At 38.6% G+C, this 16,852-nt stretch overlaps 1 protein-coding gene across 3 annotated transcripts in view; it reads left to right on the top strand.

Annotated features, from left to right (window-relative positions):
* grid1a (glutamate receptor, ionotropic, delta 1a) overlaps positions 1–16,852 on the top strand; it is a 236,088-nt gene that overhangs the window by 205,440 nt on the left and 13,796 nt on the right. For all 3 annotated transcript variants that reach the window (XM_065959699.1, XM_065959700.1, XM_020643055.3), the window contains 4 exons: positions 8,254–8,355; positions 10,045–10,242; positions 11,400–11,730; positions 14,502–14,640. In XM_065959699.1, the coding sequence (XP_065815771.1) occupies positions 8,254–8,355; positions 10,045–10,242; positions 11,400–11,730; positions 14,502–14,640 (770 nt within the window). The remainder of the gene's footprint in view (positions 1–8,253; positions 8,356–10,044; positions 10,243–11,399; positions 11,731–14,501; positions 14,641–16,852) is intronic.

Below are 16,852 nucleotides of genomic sequence, written 5' to 3' on the forward strand. Positions count from 1 at the left end.
TTCTTCATTTCCTACATTGTGACACCCTACATGGTTTTAGTTGATGAATTCTGGTCGATTACATGACCTACATCAATCAAACTTTATTTATATAGCACCTTTCAGACAAATTAAATTGCAGTTCAAAGTGGTTAACAGGGGTGCAGAAAAGTTATTGACAGAAAGTAGTTTATAAAATCATTGAGAGACCAATGCACACCAATAAGAATTCGTGAACATTTTTTAAAAGTGCCTAAAATCTCGATATTCTGGGCTCCTCTGAGACCCTCAGGAAGGTTGTTCCACAGTCTCGGAGCGTAACAGCTGAAAGCAGCATTGCCAAAGGTTTTTGTCCTGCTCTGTGGAACAACTAAGAGAGAGGAACTGGAAGATCTGAGGGGCCGTACTGGTTCATAAGCTAAAATCATATCTGATAGGTAGTCTGGTGCAAGGCCATGTAATGCTTTATAAACTAATAAAAGAATTTTAAAATCAACACGAAAACTAACAGGCAGCCAGTGTAAAGATTTTAAAACAGGTGTGATGTGTGCTCTCCTTCTGGTCTTTGTCAGTACTCGTGAGGCAGAGTTTTGTCGTAGCTGAAGCTGATTTGTTGTGTTTTTTGGAAGACCAGAAAGGAGAGCGTTACAATAGTCCAGCCTGCTAGTAATAAAAGCGTGCATTAGTCTCTCTGTTTGGCTCAGAGAGAGAAATGGCCTCACTTTGGCAATGTTTTTCAGGTGGTAAAATGCTGTTTTTGTGACACCCTTTACATGGGCCTTAAAATTAAAATCTGAGTCAAAGATCACCCCAAGATTCCGTGCTTCTTGACTTGGGTTGAGTCCTATTTTTTTAGTTTGGGGGCCAGTTTCTCTCTCTGAGCCTTTGAACCAATGATTAAAACCTCTGTTTTGTCCTGGTTGAGCTGCAAAAAGTTCTGTGACATCCAGGCTTTTATATCTAAAATACAATTAAAAGGTGAGTCAATTTGTCTGGTGTCATCAGGAGACACGGCCACATAGAGCTGAGTGTCATCAGCATAGCTGTGGAAAGAGATTCCGTGCCTCCTGATGACACCACCCAGGGGTAACATGTACAAATTAAAAAGTAGTGGTCCTAAAATGGATCCTTGTGGTACCCCACTGGAGACCTCGTATTGTTTGGAGGTGCAGTCTTCTATCAATACAAAACATTTTCTGTCACACAAATACGAGGTGAACCAGTTAAAAACATTTCCAGAAAGGCCTACATGCTCACTTAGTCTATCTAAAAGAATCTGGTGGTCAACAGTATCGAAAGCAGCACTGAGGTCGAGTAGTACCAGAACTGAAGGCTTGTTGTTGTCGAGGTTTTTTCTGATATCATTAACTACTTTTAGCAGGGCCGTCTCAGTGCTGTGGCGTGCCCTGAAGCCAGATTGAAACATTTCTAATGTAGTGTTTGAGGTTAAAAAGGCACTCAACTGATTAAAAACTAACTTCTCTAAAATTTTGCTTAAAGATGGCAGGTTTGAGATGGGTCTAAAATTACATGTGCCCCAATGCCAGTTTAGTGTACTTACATGTGTCCTATTGCTCAGTCCCTTTTCTTACTGGCTGATGAAGCAGAAAAGGACATTAAATAGTCTCTTAGGGGGCTTCTCTTTACAAATAATAGACCTGTAGTGGGGTTGATGAAGCTGTGGAGCCAATGATTAATTTGCCAGGCATTAAGATGTTCAAGCCCTTAGGAACTTTGTCTACTCCAGGGTTATGTAAGCTCCCCTTTCTGCTTTGATTTGCACTTGTAGGACTATAATACCAGCACTACAATTAGAACTATTTGTTTTGATAAAATGCAAAAAAAAAGCACAATCATGAATGTAGTTAACAAACCTTAATGCACCTTAATATTATACTGGTATTATACTACACTCATTATTTTTTGCTTGGACTCTGCCTTCAATAGATAACTACCCGGCTTGAAAGTATATTAATATTAATATTAAATATTTCTATTTATAGCAGTCCACATTATAAAATTAATAATACTCTTTTAACCACTGGTAAGCAGTGTGAAAATTGGTATAATGATGGTTATTTTTTTTAGCCATGGAAAAAAGTAATTGCATTACCATTTTAAAAGTTGTACTTTTTTAAATTCATAACTGTAATTATGTACAAAATGCCTCGTCTCACAAAGGGTCTGCATCAAAAGAATATCATTAAACAGGAGCTACCCACGTGCTGTCAGACTGGAAAAGTGAATCCTTTTTAGAGTGTCAAATAATTGGATGGAAAGTGGATGACATTTCTCCCATTGTTCAATATCTTCTCTCTCATGTGCTCCAATCCATCATAAAACAACACAGAGCAGAAGTTCCCAACCTTCCAGCCACCCTGCTCATTTAAATGCACATCACCTCCACTACCTTCTCCATGTTGCTCTCACTTCATGAGGTGAAGTTTAAAAAAGAAAAAAAATACTTTTCAGTTTATAAGTGGGTACGATGAGCTGAGAGCAGAATCCAGTTGTTTTATGACAACTGGCAGGTCTGTATTCTCCTCACTGCCATAGACGGTGCAACACTATGTGCAATCAACCCACAGATCCCTCTCTGTCTCTCTTCATCTCTTGCATCCAGTTTTTTTTTAAGCAACACAACAATTTAGGCTAAAACACAGAGAATAGAGGATCAATCAGTCTGCGGTATAGTGCACTGATCTAACTACTGATACAGAAACTGTGCCTTTTCTTTTCTCCGAGATAACACATTATATTTAAAATGGGAACATGTGCGGTAAATAAATGAGGGAAAACAGGAAGAAATTGGATCATTGAGAGCTTTCATTTTGGTGGCACCGTTTTCTTATTGCGTTTTCGCCGAGTGATTTCATTTTGATAGAAGAATGAACTCACTTCATCTCATTTTTCCTCTATATCTTTTTTTTCTTTCTTACTCATTTCTCTTCCTTTTGTTCTCTTCTGTTTTTTTGGGGGGGCTTTTATTGTTTGACTCTGCTTTTATGCATCATGCTCCGTGTGGCTTATTAGAGGTTAGAGTGATGGACTGTCAGCCGAGCTACTCTCCAGTGTACGGGACAAATAAGATGTCTCTTGGCTTGACTGATTTAAATGGCCGGCTTATTTTTCGCTGCGTTCATGGTGATTACTGTCTTGTTCCTCATCGCTGGAGGACACAAAATGGAATTGGAAAAAAAATAGATTTACTGTATGTGGATTTGCACAGATACAACATGATCACACGGAAGGACACAAATACATATGCATTAAAGAAGACGTGTATAAAAAATATAGAATGTTTAGGAACAGTATGTTCATGGACTTTAATAGGCTGGTAGTTCTAATATAAGGCATGTGTTTAGACTGCACAGTGTTGTTCAGCCAGACAAAGAAGAGGGGGTCAATAAGTAACTCAGTAGCATGATGGGCTTGTCAATATGTAAGCACCTGTGGAACTGGACTATCTGCTAAAAGTAAGATGCAGAATAGCATTTCAACTATACTTCAACATCCAGCATTATGCAGTTCAAATGGTCCCATGAAAGAAAACCGAGCACTTTCTATAAGATGTTTGGGAGATCCTTTAATTGTGACAGTTATGGCACTATTTCACTTCCTCCCTTTGTCATTTCCAAGTGGTCAGTGGCATTATATCAGCCCCATTGGAGATGATTACTTCATGGTATTGAGCATCATAACTGCTCAAAAGCAGCCCTGTAATTGTTGCAGCTTGTAAACGGTACATTTATAAATCTCATGAGCTCGGTATTCTCCATTGAGCTCTCAGACCAAAAAAAAAAATCACATACCCTCCTCCATTTGTTAGAAGGAAACAACAGAATGTTTTGATCTCACTTACAGAAGGTGAACGTTTGGTGACTTCTTTTCATATTTATAGGCTGACATCTAAATCGTAAGCCTTTAATGTGCTGGCACTTCAAAGAAACAGCGATGATTTACAATTTGCTGCACATTCAATGATAAAGCAATTATTCATCCCCAAATGACATTTTCCAAAGCTGTATTCAAAGATCGGTTACTCTTGCAAATGCAGGTGTACGTATTGTCTGTGACCTTCCCAGGTGCATGTTGGTGCGCAAAGCTCTGTGAAGTAGAAGTGTTCCTCTTTAGTGTTCTTCAGATTACACAGCAGAGATTGCTCTGTTTTCCACTGGAGGACAAAGCTGCTCATGGAGAAAATAGTCCCCTGTGAACAGGCAGCACAGCTTGACATTTTGCCCCGTCACACACAAACAAACACACACACCCGAGCACAGTGACACCCAAAACAACAAAGTCACATACAAACAAGAAGACCTGCTTTTATAATTAGATTGTGCAGTACTTGCCTGCAGAATTGGACTCATTACACACATTTTGCTCAAGATCTACTGACATCTCTGAGCAAATTATAATGCAGCAAAATTCTGTAAATACATACTGCACAGCCCTAAACCCAATTGCCATTGAACAGCTCCTTAACCTCCTGTTCTCCATATTGTTGGGGAGCACTGTGCTTAGATAATTAGACGACACATCTTCTTGAGTGGCATCCTGCACGATGAGAGAACAGTTCATTTCCACCCACACAAGCTGGCAGGTTTCAAAAGCAGTTGCCTGTGGGACTAAACATAGAGATGTGGTTTGTTTTTTAGGGGGTCACATGCTTTCCAGATGTTTCTTTTTTTAAGAAAAAAAGATATAACATACTGTATAATTAGATAATCCTCTGAAGTTTTTAAAACCTCTTCCATTGCCTGAAATGCCTTTATTTCATTCACAGTTACATACTGTACATTTGTTTCTGCTTTGCGTATTTAAAGAAATAGTTTTCTCTTGATTGTATAATCATTAGCCTCCTTCAGTGTCAGTGACAAAGATTTGTTTTTGTTTTTCGAAACAATCTTGTCCGCTAGCCAAATGGAAAATCCTGAGAACACTAAATACGCTTAATCTGTTTTTTGTTTTTTTTGCTTAACATTAAGACAATACGCTCACTTGTTTTTTAACTCTGATATTTTAAGGCCCACACCCAACTGCACAAGTCCAATCAAATTAAAGAGCAGAAGACTCTTAATAATTCATAAAGCAAAAGTTCAAAATAGAGTGCAGGACATGTGATGAAATCTTGAAGCTTAAAAATATCCCTGCTCCTCTTCACAGTTTTCTCTGGTACCTTTTTCAACTAAATATTGAATGAAATGTCCAGAACTATTTTCTCAAGTGCCGGCACTCTTTTAGCAAACCTTCCCTCTCTGATGAAAGTGAGTCATGTAAGCTGCCTACTAGGATTCAGCTGAGTGTAATTGTGCCAAAACGAGACGTGCGATATCTCCTAGTGAGGTATAACTAAGTTTCAGCTTGTGATTATTTGGCAGGAAAAACACACAAAATGAGAACTTTACTGAGGCAACATGTTCAAAAACATCTAATTATGGATTATTCCTCTCCCAGAAATTTGACATTTGAAAAAGCATAGCTGATCAACACCTATCTTTGACTATTCTTCCTCATTTTCTGTGTCAGCACCACATAAAACTCCTGTCAGACTATATGTTACCTGGCTTAAATTTTTCCCTTAGCACCAGCTGTCAGCCAGACTTTAAATATTTCCAGCAAACTAGCATCTAAGGTTCACAAGTCACTGCTATTTTAAATGTAATCAGTGTAATTGGAGTGAACAGGGAGGGGGAAGCTAGAAACAGAAAACAAGCTAGCCACAGACTTTTCAGATATTCTGTGGCAGACAAAGGAGAGTGTCAGAAAATGACTGACTTCCTTTTGAAACTGTTTTAGGGCTTGTGTCCACAGACAGCGATTTTGCGCTGGAAGGGATTACAACCATGGACTGTAAATATTAATGGATGAAGCCTGAGTGACATTACCCATCTGTTATGGCAGGGGGCTCCAGAGGCTCATCGGCAGCAGCCGCCATGCTGGAAATCCTGTCGCAGCCTAACTTTCAGTTAACATAAAGAGCTGGAGCTGAGGCGGGTTTTAAGCCTTATGACAAAGCGTGTCATCCTGCCTGTCTGTCAATCAGGTCAGCTTGTACCACTAGCGTCTCCTCTTATTGTTATTGACAAAGTTGATGTAATAAGTCCTGCCCCGTCTTGATTTTTATTGGTCGGTGAGGGGAAAGTGACATTCACCAGTACAGCACTGTTCCAAAAGTTGAACTGTTTTGTCCAACGACAAAAACCAGCTGACGCCAAGGGTGTTTTAGCACTCAGGATGCTGAGTGTTGAAAACGCTGAACTGCATTAGTTCTGCATTGAAAACGAACACTACAAGCTTCAATCTTTTTATTATTTTCATAATGTGTACAATAGCCAGCATCCTTAGACACACATACAAAAAAGAAAGATAATGAGTAAAAGGGAAACTGTTGTACTCCCTACTCCTCCACTCCCACCCCTACCCAGAAAATAAACCAACATCGACATATATACAGAAACAAATAATAATCAAATAAAGATTGAGTGAAACAAAAAGCTACAACACTATTTGTAGGTATTTAAAAAAATCTGTGTTAGGGACACCAAATTGTGCTCGTAATTCAATAAATGAATTTATTTTCATGTTTTTATTGAACAGATCATTTATTGATTCTACACCCAAGTTTTTCCACTTGCTTATGTTGATTACCGGGAAATACTTCTTCAGATCTGGGTTATGGTGAATGGAAGAGTGGGATGAAATACTAGCTGTACCAAATTTATTACTACAGTCCCTTCAGGTCAAAAGAGTGTTAGTAATAGTCAAACAGAGTTCGATATTTTTCATCTTACTGAAACCTTTAATAAATACGAGAGACGATAGGGATACAGGCTGAATCAGACTGGCTTCGATCTGAACCCATAGAGAGTCCGGTCTATCCATTGCACATGACACCAAATTTCATAGTTGGGCTGACAAAAAATAATATGAGAGATTTGGAAGACCAAGGGTTGCTGGTTTCATTGTTTTTTGTTACACCATATACATTTTTAGATAGTTTTGTTCAGTGATTTAAAAAAGCTGCGGGCAGATGGCATGGTAACATTTAAAAAATAAAATTGAATCTTCGGAGAATGTTCACAGGCACTTATTAATCTTTTTTACCCATTAAAACAATTTTGTTTGGTGGGTAGGTGACAGACAATTGCATTTCCATTCTAAACCTAATTAACAGTTAACACTGAAGGTTTAAGAATCTTTAAAGTTTACACTCTACATGTTGTTACAAAAGTTTGGATATTCAACTGGCAACTTCAGTTCACCTTGGGTCTTTTTGACTGATGATCAAAATCATTAACTTTTAAGGGAAGGTTTACATTTATAAGGAGTTCTAATAAAATGTGTTATTCATTGAACTGAATTCAACAGAAGTATCTGTTTTGATGGATCCTGAAAAGAAGACAATGATCCAAAGTCCTTCAACTAGACAGAGCATGTTTAAAATAAAGTTTTTCATTGAGTATTTTACTAAACTAAGAAATACTTTAAAATGATGTATTTTGCGGAACAGTATGTCTCTTCTACTGATGGTGCACGTGTGCTGTGGACAGAAAGGGCTGTTGTTGGCCTTGGGCCACCAGTCTTGTTCTGTCAGCTCGAATCTCATAGTCCACACTAAATGATGTGTCAGATCCTCAAGAATCCTTGTCCAGCTGGCAGCCCTTATGAAGAATTGAATGAACATCAGGTTCATGACTTGAGACATAACTCAAACTGTTGACGGTGTGGAATGAGAGTTTTTCAAATGACAGATAGTTTTGGAGGTGATCAAAACTAATGTGTAACTTGTCTGTAATATAATTTGGGGTGTTTTTATTTTGCATTACTAATGCAATAAGCAAAACTGCTTCTTAGAGTTATTATTTGACAATGTGCATACTTCTACTTCTTCCTCCCATCATCATCATCATCATCATCATGTTGTCCATCTGATAAAGTATACAGTAATTTGCTTTGCCAGTATGACAAGCAATAGCATTACGTTGTGGAACTCTTTTAGGGGCTTCCAATAGTATGCTAATGACTGACACTTGTTGCCTTGGTAACCAGCTGTTGTGTTTACTGAGGCATTGGCCACTCAGTGTTCAGTTTCACTACAAATTGAGTTACAAAATGGCAGATAAGATCATTACTCTTTACTCAATAGCTCAGTCTTGTTTATGATAGATTTATGAATGAGTCATTATGCACCATTGTTACTCAGAGACCTGCCCAAGATTTATTTTTTTATCTATTCTCCTCATTTATCTGATTTTTCTTACTTCCTATTAGCTGGCATCTTGGGACTCCACCCGTGGTTTGAATGGTAGCCTGAAGGAGAACCGGATAGAGAGCGGTATGCAGGGAGTGACGCTCAAGATCGTAACGTTACTGGTAAGTTGTGGGAGAAATATGAATCTATTAACACCTGACCTGAGTAGGCATATAAGTAAAAAAACAAACCACACAGTGTAAAGGCAAACTCATCAAAACATTTATAATAGACTTTCTACCTACCAATAATCCATCTCAACTCTGACATACACACTCACACAGACATAATACCTGGAAATCCCTTTTCAGAGAGCAACACCATTTACCTTCTCATAAAATGTATTTTGACTTATACTGCTTTGCTTTTCTTTCTTCATGACATTCAACATAGCTTTCAAATTTCATTCCGTTAAAAACAGTCAGCTTCATAAAAAGCAGAGCAGAGAACAAGAAGGCTTCCTAAAAACCCTCACAATTAACCAATTAACTAAAAACTCTTGAAAGCCTGATTCCTACTGCATGGTATGGTCTCCTAATCTAGACTCTAGTTGGGACCAGGTACTCAAGTTTTTGTTTTTTTTCTTTCCAGTTGGAGAAGACCCCTTTATGTAGACTTAGTTGACTGTGATAGGCAACATGCATCAAACTCCTGTTAGATTATCAACACCCTATTTCTGTAGGCTTCTAATTTTGTGTCCAATGGGGCACACGTAAACATCTCCATCTTCGAGCATTGGCAGAGCTTGCATGGAAACCTTGGCTGAGGTTACATTTTTTAAAAGAACAAGGTACCAAGTAATTTTCAGTCAGTTTTAACGTAGAAAGTACTGCAAGTACACCTACATTTCAACCAAACTGAGCAAAACCATACAGTGAGAAAAGTGTATTAGAGGCAAGTCTGAGATGCTCGTGTCCTCAGTGAGCTTCAAGGCTGATGGAGAACCAATAAGGGCAAACTGGATCTTTGAGAAATAGAACTATACTGTACCAATCCAATTTACATTGTTTGATCATACTCCCTTTTAGGACTAAATTATATGTCTTCCTGTCTTGTCTTGTGAATCCATGGCAACAGCAGGCAGTTGAAAATCAACCTTGCATTCCAGAGGTTTTTCTTCAACTTATTGCATCAGTCCCAGCAGCTAAAGTCACTTCCCTCCCCCTCTCATAGTTTTTCCCCTTCTTCATACATGATTTACCTTCACCGTATTTATTCACATAAGTTCTGCTCAGCTTTCCCCTGGCAGTGTCACTTAATCAAGTCATTTGCCTCGGCCCACTTCAACACCAACCCCCCTCTTCTCTGTCCCTCTCCACATGTCTTCTTAAGCTCTCTTTACTCCTCCTTCAAACACTTAATTCTACCCTGACACATCCATCCCATAAAGAAGAACCATGGGGGTGCGCAATAAATTTGAAATGGCAATTTCCAGGTTGATGAACTGTAGCAGTTGCCATGGCGCCATGTGTTACAGGTCAACAGTTGCTGAGGAAACTGTTTTATTAAGATGAAGTTAAACTTAGATCACCTTTGAGGCTCTTAGAGGTGTCATCACAAAGTTCTTAAGATGACTGAATGTGTCCTAGCCTCGGTCACCAAATCTGGGCCCAAGGTGATTATAGAGTATCTTTATAAATGACATGCTTGTGATTAAGTACACGTGCCCTACTTTTTCCAGAGTTCACAAATAAATCATGGGCTTAGAGACAATCCACCTATACCTAAGAGCCATTTTGGGCATTATCTTTGTCAGTAATGTGTTATCACAGAATTCCTTTGACCAGCTTTCCTATATTTCCTTTAAACAGGAAGAACCTTTTGTGATGGTGGCAGAGAATATTCTGGGCCAACCAAAGAGATACAAAGGTTTCTCCATCGATGTCCTAGACGCCCTGGCCAAGATACTGGGCTTCAAATATGACATCTACCAAGTCGGGGATGGAAAGTATGGATCATTTCTCCCTAATGGATCCTGGAATGGAATGATTGGAGAACTCATTGGCAAGGTTTGTTTGTTTTCTTTTTTATCTCAGTCAATCAATGTTCGGATTTCACTTCTAATCATTTTTTTCTGGGAGTCAGGCCACATTGTCTTGTTATGAAATCGGAGCCCAATTATAAAGCTTAGCAAAGTGTAGAGATTAGAAAAACATTTGAAGGGCCAACAACCAACCACATGTTTTAGCAAATCAGTTTTCTCCTCAGGGTGACATCACTGTTCGATTGAACTTGATGGGATTTGGGCTTTTTTGGAGAAAGGCTATGAAGTTTGAGCACTTTACAAAAACTGGTACGGGTCATAATGATGACTCATGTTCATGTTTCAAACTTTTCATATGCTGTTAAGCATGTGCACTCTCTTCCTTCAGTCCTTATTGTTGTTGATCAGACAGAACAGTTTGATTGAACACTGACAGAATGAACAATAAGGTATTTAACACAACAATACCAACTGTCACTAGTTCCAGAATATGTTGGCTGAAATAACTGTCAGCCAATGATGATTCACTTTGGCAAAACAGAATCATCAGTTATGTTAATTTGTGATTAGTCATTATAGTTTTCAACTTATAGTAACAAGATAATGCGGAGCATAACATTTTTTCTAAGATGACCAAGAAACCACCTCCAAGTAGCCCTTGTCATAAGCATCAGCAGCAACACTGCTCGGGTAGATGACAGTATAGTTAAGGAAAGGCAGGTGCAAATATACTCTGTCCAAGCATGACGTTCAGGCATGTAAGCGTGATCTAATCTTGAAGAAAGGTGTTATTCCCTAAACAAATTTGGTTTCTTCGAAATGGGTTTGAAAATGTCCACATCAAATTTCCTTCGAATTTGATGATTATCTTTCGAGATCTCTCAGAAACAAAGGCCGAAAGGTATTTCAGACACAAGGTTTCCAACATAACCAATCTGCTAGATTTGTAAATAAATGTAGAGGGATAAAAGCTCTGATTGTTAATCATAGTGCACCAAAAACTACGTTTTCTTTCTTGAAATTACTTAAATTGAGACAAAAGTTTTGATTCTTTTTTTTACTAGCCAAAAACCATAACTTCCTAAATTGTTTGAAATTATTAACCATTTCACAATTATGTATTATTATTATTTCTTATATATTGTTGTTTTTTAAATGCATTTTATAATCCTCCATCCACAGCGAGCTGACTTGGCAGTTTCAGCCATCACCATCACCCCAGAACGTGAGAGTGTGGTGGATTTCAGCAAGCGCTACCTGGACTATTCAGTGGGAATCCTGATGCGCAAATCAGAGGAAAAGATCAACATTTTCTCACTGCTGGCACCATTTGACCTGGCAGTGTGGGCATGCATTGCTGCAGCCATCCCTGTAGTGGGCATCATGATCTTCTTACTCAGACGTATCCAGGCAGTGCGCTGCCAGAACAATGCAGGAGGCCATCCACCACCGTCTGTGTCCACATCGCTTCAGAGCGCCATCTGGATTGTTTATGGGGCTTTTGTGCAACAAGGTGGGTGATAGTTTGATTCTGGCGGCCACAACATGCAAAGCCAATTGTTACATGTTATTTAATTGTCATGTAATGGAAGACCACAGTGAGGCAGGTGGCCAAATTTACATTTCAACTAGTTACCAGTTCTTTTGAAAGTTGTGTTCGTTGATAAGGTCTGTGTCATTATTGAATCAATACAAAATCTACAGTTTCTCTTGGTTTTTAGTGATATTACTTTTCAATACTGAATCCTGAATCAAATCAATAATTTAATGCTCGTTAAGTAAAATTCTCAAAACTACTTCAATTGATTATGGAAAGACATGACAAAACACCAAACAATAAAAATACACACATGAATGTCAATAAATGCTGATTCAGTAGTGGGTTTGTTTTAGGCACGACGCCCACCCTAGCATTTTCTAAAGGTGCCCTTGTCAAGGAGAACATCCTCCTTAGGTCCGGTGGGGATCCAGTTATATCCAGTTTGGATAAATGACTACTTCAGCAACAAATGTCAAAGCCACAAACTGCATCTATCAACGTCTGGCACCCTTCCTATGAGCCCAACTCCCACTGTATTTTAAGAGAGGCTAAATTCCATGGCTGTGTCTGAAACCACACACTATTCACTACAGTATACTGCATATAGCACTATATAGTGAATACCTTGTAGAGGGGACCAAATTCTGAGTGAGCATTATAATGACCTATATAATGCAATCATTCTATCCCACAATGCATTGTTCAAACGTAGCATACAACCAGTTACTATCCAGGCATTATATACCATCAAGCATAGTGGTTTAAACCTTTTTGCAAGCAGAAAGAGACTTTTGACTCTCTCATAGCGACAAGAAGAGTGCGACCAGTGTGAACACAGAAACACAAAAAAGAAAATATTTGGGGGGCATTTTTTACCAAACTCCAGAAACCTTTTTGATAAAGAGTAAAGAATTTTCAACAGAGTAATGTTAGTTTTTCTTAATGATGATGACAGGCAGCAATGGCATCATTGAGTGAGCAAGTAATGACTGAAATGTTTTTTTATTGAGTTCATGATATAGCCCACCACAGAGAACTCCCTCTGTAGGTAGGGAGCAGGGAATGTGTGTGTGATTTACGGCATGTCTTTTCTCTGCCTCCCTTTTTTTCACCTTGTTTCTGGCTTGCTAATGCGCCACCTTCTGTTTCGGTCAAGTGGATTGCATTAATTTCATCAGATGACATGGGCCACTTTGATGTGGGTCTGCTGACGCATTGTTTGCCATTGTCAGGGAGCATAAACCGAATGATTTCATAATGATACAACAGCATTTCCCTGTTTTTTTTTCTGTATGATCTGGGTTGAATAACCTAATCCACCCACAGACATACTGACTTTCCTTGATGCCTTAAAACAGGGACCTTCCTTTTTTTTGTCAGGGAGATCAGGGAGAGGTTGGAAATCATCTTAAACTCTGAAGGAGAACTTTGGGCACAACACTTTTTTCCATATGAAGAGGAAAGTAGAATCAATCTGTTACTAAAATTAAAGACCCTGCCCAACAGCGGGCACTTGCACTGGGTGAATACCCAAAGTTTCAAGATGTACATTTCACATTCAATGACCTTAAGAAATCTGTCACGGCCCTGTGTAATAAAAATGACTGATGTCGGAGTGTTGTGCATCTGACAAGGTCTTCAGTTTTTCTTCCCCAAGCTGTCCTAAGGCTGCAGCTGTGTTGATTGTGACACTCTCAGACAAATATGTTTTCATTACATTTCACACTCCTGAATCTTTCAGATGACATTTCTGTGGCTTTACTCTTCAAAATTAGAATGTGTGCTGACATTTTTTTATTTTTTTTTGTACCTCATAAGCTATTGGACATTTGAAGACGGAGATTCAGTATGACGCAGAAATAAAATAATGAAAGTAAGCTACTGTAGATAGCCAGATTTTCTCCTAAAACAACACAGTGAAGGGCACAGGACTCAAGACATCTAAGAAATAATGTTGAAAAGGCAAGTAGAAGAATGAAAAAAGGAAGTGAGATGTCTTCAAGACATACAAATATATATGAGCAAAATTTTAATTTAAATGATTTTAAATTTACTTCACGTGTTGTAAAATAAACTTGCTGTAATTGTCACAAGTACCATTCTGTAGCCTCATCCCATTGTAACACAAAGACCATCTCAGAACTCACATTAGTTTCTAGCGATGTATCTATATAAGAGAGAGCTGCATGCTGATCATGATATCGATAATATCATTCTGTATGGTACTAGGGATGCACTAATCCAACTTTTAACGTTCCCATATTGATACCTGGGGTTTGGGCATCATCCAATACCTGGTACTGATCTGATGCCAGTGTTGAATTAATAAGCTGTAAGCCCCACTATGTGGAAAACACTGGGATTCTTTTTTTTAGAAGATAAACAGTGACTGCCCTAATTTGTAAAACAAAGTTTCCAAACTTTGCAGCCGCTACAAGGTGCTGCCGAGGTGGTATCAGTCAATACCTCCAATTAGTTGATACTTAAGCTTCCTTCCTCACTTTTGAAAAACAATGGCCTTACCCTCCACTGCTTACACAGGAAACTGTCCATCCACACTTTCCATCCGCACTTCAATTCAGTCAAATCCATTGGCCTGGTTTTCATGGATACCAGTTCCTGCTATTTGAGTCAGTTCAGTTCAGACTGCTATTTATTAATCGAGATCAAAGTGGTGCATTCCTTTACAATACATAGTAAATATATGGTGCTGTTTTGACACATTTTATACTGTACCTCCACAGGCACTGACTCCATCCTGGGATCGGTCGCTCTGCGTATCGTCATGGGCAGCTGGTGGCTTTTCACCCTCATCGTGTGTTCCTCCTACACAGCCAACTTGGCTGCTTACCTCACCGTGTCGCGCATGGACAATGCTGTCAGGTAAGGCCCCAAAGCTTCAATCGAACATTTTCTATCAGCAAGTCAAATGTACTTGACTCTCTACTGGTGTAACCTCAACACAACCAGGGGTCATTGTAAACACCTACACTTATAGTTAATAGAGGAATAATTCACATTTTTTTATTAACAGCTCCTAAACCAACAGTTATTGTTAGTTTCTAATAGTGAATAGTGTCCATGTGAACAGTACATTTCAAAAGATAGACATACACAAGATGTATTCTGCATAACATTGAAGATGTCCTTAGAAGACTTTATGTTCCAGATCCTGGTCTTTTAAAGGAGTTATAAAAACTGAGTCCGATCATTTACTTCTATTAAAGCTCCTGTGAGGTGATTTTAGCTGGTTATGAAAAAGACAGAAATTAATACTGATGTCTCCATTTGACCTTCAATAACAAATGAGTTACCAAGTAAGAAGATTGACTATATCTATAGTTTTTTTTTACTGTCTGTCACCCCTGCTGCTGGGTGGGAGGGTGTATGATAGGAAAATGAATAGCACAATCACTATGCAGCCTTTATTAAAATGTTCCACAGTGAGGATTGACTGTTTTGATTGTGAAAAGAGCAGTGTCAGATTGACACATTGTTTCTTTTGACCTACTGAATATTAAAAGTCCCAGTACAAACGATTAACTAATTATCTTGATCCATTGAGAATACAGTATGTCCTGAAACTGACCTGAAACAACCTTTTAAGAGAAAAGTTGAAGTTTTTGGAGCAACTTTGATGTGTACAAGTGTAGTTCCCCTTTAAAACCTTCTGCATGCTGTTTTGTAAACATTTTAAAATCTTATTTTGTCTTTGTTTTTATGGAAAAGCATCAGTTTTTTTTTCTTTGTGTTGCATGCAGTATACTTAATCTCAAGATTTACACTTCAAGCATAGCTCATCAGCATCACTTGCTTGACGGACGGACTTCCTCAGGCTGTTTTTCTGTCATTTTTGACCCACAGACTAACAACTAGCCTGTTCTCAGTACAAATGCCAGATAGCAAATCCAATTTTGTGTGCTGTCTGTCCCTGAAGAACAGGCAGGGAGGCATTTGATTGCATTGGGTCAGTCTTCTGTTGAACAAACAGCCACATGTGGACATGTGAGGACTCGGAGTGAATGCTAAGCAGCACACACATGAACACCTGTGAGAAGACCTTTACAAGTGTGCATTGCATGTGTGTTCACCGTGGTTTTTATGGTTTGCAATTGGCTTTGGATCACGTAGTATATATTTGTCACAGTTTAGGGAACGGAAACAACACACCCTCAAATGATTGCATTTAGGAGTTAGGAGTGGCTGTGACCAAATTTTAAATTGGAACCATCACATGCTGTACATGTCCCTGTCTGCTGTTCCCGGTCAGTAAGCACTTTATAAGACTTGGAGACTGTGGAATTCACCACTTGGCTAATCTAAATTCATTGTGCAAAAAGCAATAGAAGAGAGAGACATACAGAACGCTCCTGGGAGAACAAATGTACTGGTGGGGAGAAAGTTTAAGTAAACAAAACTATTTATGAAAAGTAAAATCAAAGTTTTTGTTGGTTAGACACAAATATGAGAACAGTAAAGAACTACAGCACAGTACATTAAAAGTTATTTCTAATTATCCCTTCTTTCTTTTTTTACAAAAATGATCTTAAGTTGAGGTAGAAGATATATATTTTTTGCACTCTTCTGTTTTCTTCACAAACATAAGCCTCTTGTTTAATTGCCTAGCAGCAGGTCCTACTTAGCAGAAGTGAATTCAAATGAATTCTGCTGATTCCCTTTCCAATTACACATTCTGTGAAGGTAAATACTTCCCTAGATGTAAAACTCACTGTGAACGTTTTTGTGCACCGTCTTTTGTGATCCTAACTGTAACTTGCGTAGTTGTAGTAGTTCAATCTGCTCCCTATTGTGTTAAGTAATACAGACACAGAAAAAAGAGAACTGACTAGAGGGGTGTGGTATTTTCAATGCCTTTGAGGAGACGGCCTTCTTCAATGCAACGATATTCATCGAACAAATAGTTAAACAATGCCTAATGAGGTCTGCAGAGTCCAGAACTGGTTTATATTTTCGAGGGACTACATCTGAAATACAAACCTAATTCTGTAACATGCACTTCAAGAACCATTTTACCAACAGAAGCAGGTTGCAAATGTCATCTTTATATGCATGCACTACATCATGCAGCACATTT

This window comes from Labrus bergylta, chromosome 10 (assembly GCF_963930695.1).
Source record: "Labrus bergylta chromosome 10, fLabBer1.1, whole genome shotgun sequence".
In the NCBI taxonomy this organism is placed as follows: Eukaryota; Metazoa; Chordata; class Actinopteri; order Labriformes; family Labridae; genus Labrus; species Labrus bergylta.